This window comes from Brassica napus, chromosome C2 (assembly GCF_020379485.1).
Source record: "Brassica napus cultivar Da-Ae chromosome C2, Da-Ae, whole genome shotgun sequence".
NCBI lineage: Eukaryota > Viridiplantae > Streptophyta > Magnoliopsida > Brassicales > Brassicaceae > Brassica > Brassica napus.
In genome coordinates, this window is record NC_063445.1 from 18705369 (window position 1) to 18714461 (window position 9093).

General features: G+C 32.7%; 1 protein-coding gene across 1 annotated transcript; it reads right to left on the minus strand.

The window, feature by feature from the left end:
* Window positions 1-1192: 1192 nt before the first annotated feature.
* On the minus strand, window positions 1193-3914 carry LOC106356121 (transcription factor TCP12-like). The gene is made up of 2 exons (XM_013795945.3): window positions 1619-3914; window positions 1193-1514 (listed from the first exon to the last, which is right to left on the minus strand). The coding sequence occupies exons 1-2, from the start codon at window positions 2529-2531 to the stop codon at window positions 1411-1413; spliced, it is 1017 nt and encodes a 338-aa protein (XP_013651399.2). The 5' UTR covers window positions 2532-3914; the 3' UTR covers window positions 1193-1410.
* Between the last annotated feature and the right edge of the window lie 5179 nt (window positions 3915-9093).

Consider the following 9093-nt stretch of genomic DNA (forward strand, 5'->3'; position numbering starts at 1 on the left):
AAATTCAACATTGCTAGTTCGTAGAAGTTTTACTGTATTTATAAAGTTTCTGCACACTTAATCTATATTTTACTTACAACCGATGTCTTATACAATGTTTTCAGAAAATAAAACATTTAAATATGCATTTAACATGTGTTTCAGCAATTTTAAGTATACAGGAAATATTATATGATATCTACATCATGTAACAACTTCATTTTATAGTAGTATAAATATAATAGAAGTAATATTGTAATTAAATAGTTCAAGTTAATATTCCAGAACTACACAAATCAAATCAATCAAAATTTATACAAAGGAAATAATCACAAACAAAATTACTTAATCAAGGTGTATTCTTTTATAAGAAAGAACCTACTGTAGATCCGATGATATCACTGCACCCAACTTAAGAAGGTCAAAACACAATGTTTGAGAGTTTGGGGAAAAAATGCCATGATGGAAGTTGGAGTGGCTAAAAGTTTATTTTCCTTTTTTAAGTTCTTTGAGTTTATAAAAAAATATTTTTTTTCTAAATAGGTCAACAAAAATGTAGAGAAACATGGCAACTAGGGATGATTAATCGGCCTCGAGTGTGTCTAGGACAATTGTCTAACGGCTAAACCGTCTAAAAACATTACACATTTATATCGCCCAATCCAATTGAAATAATTAATGGGTGACTGCTAGTCTATAAAACTGCTTCCAGTGCCTTGACATAATGTTTATGAAAACAAATCACGACAATTGTTGAGGAACAGTCGGCAGGATTGATATACGGGCGTTTGCAATTTACAATAAGAATTGTTTGAGTTTATAGGAAAGCACCTTCTCATTTCAGTCATAGAACAATAACAAATTAGAAAAAAAATATAGAGAAACAGGTAACATTTCTCGATGAATATATATGCAAGATTCACCAAATATGCATGGTATATATCTAAATACCACCTAACATCTAAATTGTTGCTTTACACATCCAGAAATGTGGTTAATAAAAGTTTCTTTATCCAAGACTAACGATTGTGCATACCAATCAAACACTGAATCAGTATGTAAGCCACCATATATCATCATAATTTATATGTTACATATGTTGTGTGTTTAACGGTGCGTTTGTGACATAACTTTTTTAATTTCCTATACTGACATTTAGAAAGGCAACCAACTACAGAAGGCAAAACAACAATAAATTGTCAAGGCCGGAGTAGAAACATGCTAAATAATTAATTATTTAAAACCACAAATATTGAATATAAGTTTCTCCATCAATCAAGCAGTCCAAAGCCTCAGCCAAATTAGCAATCAAAACCCACACACACGTCTACATTTATAATTATATATATGCGAAAGATTTGGCTCATGAGGCTCTTATGTGGATGCATATAGAAACTCCAAATACCTTATAAGAACGGAGCATCATGATCGTCAGTAGCAGAGATAATCGTATAGAGAAAAAGTTGAAATAGGGTTTCTCTCCTCATCTACTGATGCTGTTAAAGTTGTGTTATGTTCCCTTGGTATCACCATTCCTAGATTACCAACACTAGATATTATATCTTTATGAAGTTGTTGACCAAAACCAAAACATTATGACTACAATAGTTAGGGCTTTTATTTAACAAAATGTTCTTACCTCCTGTTGAAACTGTTTCTCTAATTGAGCCAAGACTTGTGTAAGATTCCTCGGAGTCTCCAAAGATGGTAGAGGAGCTAGATTCACTGGTTAGTCCAAGAAACTTCTCTATAATACTCCTTTCTTGTTCTAGGTTTTCTCCTTCTACTTGTGCACCACCGGTTATCTTAGTCTTTCTTGACTCTTGATTAGGATCTGCAAATGTTTTCGAGGTGTCAATCGGTCCTGATAATCTCATCTTCATCTTCGTCATTGTTCTCTCTCTTGCTCGTTCTCTAGCTTTCTCTCTCGACTCTTTCTTCTTACAAGAGTCATCCACCCTCTTTGTTCTTCCCTTTGAGACTTTCTGTGTCTTGTCATTTACATTGTCACTAACCTGAAGATGTTCATGGTTTCCTGATGCTGCTGCTGCTGCACTTTCTTTCACTTGTTTGATGGAGGCCTTTGATTTGGAGATAAGCCATTCAATGGTCTTGCTAGCCTTGTCGAAACCCAACATGTCTTGAAGATCAAAGAATTTGCGAGCAATCTGGAGAGACAGTCTCATCCTCCTGTCTCTAGGACCATGAGCGGTGCAGATCTTACTATGCCTGTCCCTTTTCTTTCCAGTTCTTCTTGGTGAAACCTTTTCTGAGGTGGTTCCATCAACCCACTCCTCATTCTTTTTTTCTTGCTCAAGCTCCTTGCATAATTTTCTCGGAGAATCAACATTAGCTTGCTGTTGTAACAAGAATTGGCTTATCAAGACAGATTCATCAAGAAAATCTGAAGAGGAAGGAAAAGAAGGAAAAGGGTAATGATGGTGAGAACTAGGGCTTAGGATATGAGTAGTGAAAGAAGGAAACATGGTTGCTTCATGGAGATTGAAGGGATCAAAGAGGTCATGGCCATTGGTGTCTATTGAAGGAAACATTAGATTGAAGAGAGAGAGAGAGAGATAGGTAACTTTTTTTTTTTTTTTGAACACAGAGATAGGTAACCTATACACAGTTTTCCCCCTTCTTCAATCAAGCCAGTTGGTTCATTAGTGCGTGTGTGCTTGTGCTATAAAGGTTGATAGGCTGACGAAGAAGGACAAAAAGCGATTGTAAAAATGAATACTTTTGGTAAATGTTTAAGAAAAAATGAATCTCACCCTAATAAATTATTTCTGTGCAACTAATACACATATTCGTTTTAAATAACCCCTTAGAATATAACACACAAATTTATAGAAATGAAAGCTTACTTAAAGCAATTACCGAGTAACTATATCTCTAATTATTTATTATCTAATTGTTAGTTCACGTTAGAAGCTTCAAAAGAAATAGGCATAATAGCTTAGTTTGAGAATATAAGAACCTGTCTCTTAACTTTTAATTAAAAAAAAGTTAGGAACCGACTCTTAAATAAGAGTTTTAAGAATTGGTTCTTAACTTTTTTAGTTAAGAGACGGATTCTTATATTCCGCTAAAAACTCCCTAAGAATCAATTTTGTCTCTCTCTCTTACAAAGTCAAGACTTGATTCGGTTGGTCAATCTTTGCATCAGAGTTGAAATAAGTTGCAACATTAATTGAATGCTCACTACGAATTTAATTTCCTGACTTTTACAACTTGACGTCGAAATTGTGTGCTTCTCTTGTTAGTATTATATATATCTTATTTGGGTAGCTACTCATACTACAAACACTTTTATTAAAGCAAAAAGTAAAGAAGTTATTCTATTGAAAATTTGAAAATAAAAGGCTTCAAAAGTGTGGTGTGGATGGGATAAGGTTAAGGAGAAGGTTGTGGGAGTGATAGTGATTAACGGTGATGAAAAAAGTGGTGATAGCTACGTGAAGAAAAGTGGGAGGAGAAAACGAAAGGGACCAAGTCGAAGGCTTATTTGGTTATCCCTTCACGTGGGTGTTGCTTTGTTGTTTGATAGCAACCCCATCTCTTTCATTTTCCCGATTATGTGCTTTAATCGAAGATAATATCGGCATCTAGCTATATCTTATAAAAAGATGGACATTATATATATTTTTTGTTTTTCTTGCTTAGGTATTTGGAGACATGCATTGATTAATAAGATTTTCGAAATTCGTCTTATTGGAGTTCAAAGGAGAACATTTCTGTGATGTTGAGAATTACTGTTTGTTCAATATCATATTTCTTGTAAATTTTAAAAACATACCGTTGTAAATTACTATCAACATTTTCTCTTAACTTTGGGGGACTTCACTCCCTTGTCCCTGGAGATGTTTTGCCAACCCAACCAATTCTTGTCCATCAATAAATTTAAACCACGATTCATTAGTGAAAATATAAGAATATAACCATTAGCCTAGAAAGAAGTATTTTTACAAAAAAATTGAAAACTTATATCCAAAAATAAGTAAATATAAAAGAACTTGGTGGCATCCTTCGCTTAGTTCGCTTCCCCTGTCTTAGGCTGTATCTTGTATGTATGTTTATGATGTAGCGGAAGCTTTATAGGATAGAACTAGAGATCCGTTGATTTTGAGAATACCCGGAAAACTAGGATAATCACAAAGATCTTATTTAGTCTAAGAATACCTAATATCAATGTCTTCTTAAATTCGTTGAGATCACCAATGATCTACCGAAAACAAGGAATAAAGAGAGAACTCTCAATTTTTATTAATAAATCATCAACTGAATACAAACTTAAGCCTAGAGGGCTATATATAATAAAACCGTAACCGTAAAACAATAAAGATAATTATCTAAAATTAATATAACTAATAAAATAAACAATAAGATATTTGGAAATATTCCAAATACTTATCTGCATCATTCTCTCTGGGTTGGAAAAGATTCGCCCTCGAATCTTGTTCTTTTTTAGATATTTTTTCTCCAATATTTTCCTTGATTGATGATTCCACACTTGATGCATCGCTGAATTATTCAATTTAATGAATATGTCTTCAATGAACTTTTCTAGATCCACCGTGCAATCACACATCTCTTTACTTGAAAACGTTTTGATGAATGAGTAGTCACATGATTCCCAATCTTCCAACACACGTATAGTCCAATTATTTCCTTCACGGTTAGATTTTGATGTCTCACTCCTGATAACACCAATGAAATCTCTCACGTTGACCTTTGTTGTCGTGAAAACATCTTTGCCGAATACAAATTCAATTGGCTCGACCATCATCATGTCCTCACCATATTGATCATAGATTGCAGGACCAACAATTTCTTTGTAAACAATTAAATCACTTTCCACGAATAAATTCTTCATGATCCAGAATCGAGTTTTGATTAAGAAACCAAAACACCAGCTCTGATACCACCTGATGTAGCGGAAGCTTTATAAGATAGAACTAGAGATCCATTGATTCTAAGAATATCCGGAAAACTAGGATAATCACAAAGATCTTATTTAGTCTAAGAATGCCTAAGATCAATGTCTTCTTAAATTCGTTGAGATCACCAATGATCTACCGAAAACAAGAAATAAAAAGAGAACTCTCAATTTTTATTAATAAATCATCAACTGAATACAAACTTAAGCCTAGAGGACTATATATAATAAAACCGTAAAACCCTAAAACAATAAAGATAATTATCTAAAATTAATATAACTAATAAAATAAACAATAAGATATTTGGAAATATTCCAAATACTTATCTGCATCATTTTCACTTTTGTTGTTCCTTGCTTTCGGTAGATCATTGGTGATCTCAACGAATTTAAGAAGACATTGATCTTAGGCATTCTTAGAATGCCTAAATAAGATCTTTGTGATTATCCTAGTTTTCCGGATATTCTTAGAATCAATGGATCTCTAGTTCTATCTTATAAAGCTTCCGCTACATCAGGTGGTATCAGAGCTGGTGTTTTGGTTTCTTAATCAAAACTCGATTCTGGATCATGAAGAATTTATTCGTGGAAAGTGATTTAATTGTTTACAAAGAAATTATTGGTCCTGCAATCTATGATCAATATGGTGAGGACATGATGATGGTCAAGCCAATTGAATTTGTATTCGGCAAAGATGTTTTCAAGACAACAAAGGTCAACGTGAGAGATTTCATTGGTGTTATCAGGAGTGAGACATCAAAATCTAACCGTGAAGGAAATAATTGGACTACACGTGTGTTGGAAGATTGTGAATCATGTGACTACTCATTCATCAAAACGTTTTCAAGTAAAGAGATGTGTGATTGCACGGTGGATCTAGAAAAGTTCATTGAAGACATATTCATTAAATTGAATAATTCAGCGATGCATCAAGTGTGGAATCACCAATCAAGGAAAGTATTGGAGAAAAAAATATCTAAAAAAGAACAAGATTCGAGGGCGAATCTTCTCCAACCCGGAGAGAATGATGCAGATAAGTATTTGGAATATTTCCAAATATTTTATTGTTTATTTTATTAGTTATATTAATTTTAGATAATTATTTTTATTGTTTTAGGGTCTTACGGTTTTATTATATATAGTCCTCTAGGGTTAAGTTTGTATTCAGTTGATGATTTATTAATAAAAATTGAGAGTTCTCTCTTTATTCCTTGTTTTCGGTAGATCATTGGTGATCTCAACGAATTTAAGAAGACATTGATCTTAGGTATTCTTAGACTAAATAAGATCTTTGTGATTATCCTAGTTTTCCGGGTATTCTCAGAATCAACGGATCTCTAGTTCTATCAATCTAAACCCTAAAATAATAAAGATAATTATCTAAATTTAATAAAATAAACAATAAGATATTTGAAAATATTCCAAATACTTATCTGCATCATTCTCTTCGTCATTTTTTCCGGGTTGGAGAAGATTCGTCCTCGAATCTTGTGCTTTTTGGAGATATGCCTTTTCCATTATTTTCTTTGATTGGTCACCCCAGACTTGAAACACTGCAGAACAAATTTTAATATTCATCTTGATATTCATCTTGATGAATATTTCTTCAATAATAACATTCATGGCATTCTCCCACTCCCCCGTAAAGTCACACGTCTCTGTACCCATTAATCCATTGATAGAAGAGTAGCCACATGATTTCAAATATGCTTGTGATCCACGTGTTGTCCAATCATCTTCTTCACGGTTAGAATTTGATGTCTCACGTTTGATAACATCAATGAAATCTCTCGAGGCTTTTGTTGTCTTGAACGCATCTTTCCGGAAAATGAAATCAATTGGCTCGACCATCATCATGTCCTCACCATAACAATCATAAATGGCAGGACCAATAATTTCTTTGTAAGCAATTACTTCACTTTCCACGAACAAATTCTCCATGATCCAGAATCGAGTTTTGATTAAGAAACCAAAACACCAGCTTTGATACCACCTGATGTAGCGGAAGCTTTATAGGATAGAACTAGAGATCCGTTGATTCTGAGAATACCCAGAAAACTAGAATAACACAAGGATCTTATTTAGTCAAAGAATACCTAAGATCGATGTCTTCATAAATTCGTTGAGATCAGCAATGATCTACCGAAAACAAGGAACAAAGAGAGAGCTCTCAATTTTTATTAATCAAATTATCAACTCATAAATTGAATACAAACTTAAGCCTCAATGGCTATATATAATAAACCCATAAAAACCCTAAATAATAAAGATAATTATCTAAATAATTAATAAAATAAATAATAAAATATTTAAATAATTAATAAAACAAATAATAAGATATTTGGAAATATTCCAAATACTTATCTACATCATTCTCTCCGGGTTGGAGAAGATTCACCCTCGAATCTTAGCCGTAGTCTTCGATTAATTTTCTTCTTCTACTCCATATGTAAAATTCTTCAAGCCATCGAATATATTGATCCTTTGTGTTAAACCCTTTAGTTTGCCAAGAAACTATTACAGCACGTGACATAATCAATTGCCTCCTTCCCCTCTTGAACTTCATAGCAAATTTGTGTAAAGATTCTTTTGCCAACGCGTTAGAACACGTAACGTTCAAAGTCATATCAAAAGCTTTGTCACCAAAGACAAAATCTATGGTTTTGGCATCTTGTGCACAAACGTCAATAACAAATTCTACCTCATCAAAGATGGAAACGATTGGATCATCAAAGATCGGATCAACACCATCATAGAGGTCAAAAAGATCAGAGAGCCATAAATCTCGTTGAGATCTTTTTCAACTTCGTCTCCGTATAAGTCGTACACTGGATCACCGTGAACTTCTATGTAAACAATTTGTTCACTTTCGACGAACAAACTCTCCATGATTCCAGAATCGAGTTTTGAATAAGAAACCAAAACACCAATACCAACTGATGTAGCGGAAGCTTTATAAGATAGAACTAGAGATCCGTTGATTCTGAGAATACCCAGAAAACTAGAATAATACAAGGATCTTATTTAGTCAAAGAATACCTAAGATCAATGTCTTCTTAAATTCGTTGAGATCACCAATGATCTATCATAAACAAGGAACAAAGAGAGAACTCTCAATTTTTATTAATCAAATTATCAACTCATAAATTGAATACAAACTTCCTCAATGACTATATATAATAAAACCATAAAAATCATAAATAATAAAGATAATTATCTAAATAATTAATAAAACAAATAATAAGATATTTAAATAATTAATAAAACAAATAATAAGATATTTGGAAATATTTCAAATACTTATCTACATCACTTTATACATATGATTGATCCATTTTCAAATTTAATATGTTAAACTGATGTGCACAATATAATCTACACTAAATTAATCAGTCCGAACATTGAAAATACGATGGTAGAAGAAAAGGTATAAACAAGAACATGCAACAAATGCAAAACATGCCTGGTTAACTTATTTTTGTTATTATTTTTTAATTATACTGTCTTGCTAATAAACTTTTTTTTTTGTTATAACAAGTAGTTGTGACTATTAGAAATGGATGATTCATGATTGGGTAAAATCTTATCGACATCTTTGTCATTGTATGTCTTAAAGTTCTTATGGTTTAAAAAAAAACTTCTCTCAAAGAAAATGTTTTAAGACTTCGAAATTTTGTAGTCATTTTAACATTGTCATTTTACGATTTATTTGATTCTTTCATGTATGGAAGAAAAGGAGGAATATGTAATTGATGGAGGGAGATATAAGTAGGGAGTTAGGGTTCAAGACTTAGAAAGAGACAGACACAAACTGAGCCTACAAAACCCATAGGCTTCAATTTTTTAATCCCCACTTTATCATTGCTTTTCCTTTGACTCGCTTGACCACTACTGCTCGCCCCATATGTTCATTTCATGACACAAAACTATATATGATATACAGAAACAATTTACCCTTTTTTCTTGTAACTGAATATATATTAAAAGCTCAAGTGATCACAACCGGAGCTATGCTTGACAGTAAAACGATAACAACCGGAGGTATATTCAACGGCAAGACGAACAACAAAAGTAGTACACTAAAACATAAGATATAAATGTTAAGGAGAGAGACGCACTCAAAGTAAAGGGACACATAGATAAGCTTTACTTGTGTCTTTTAAATAAGGAACTTG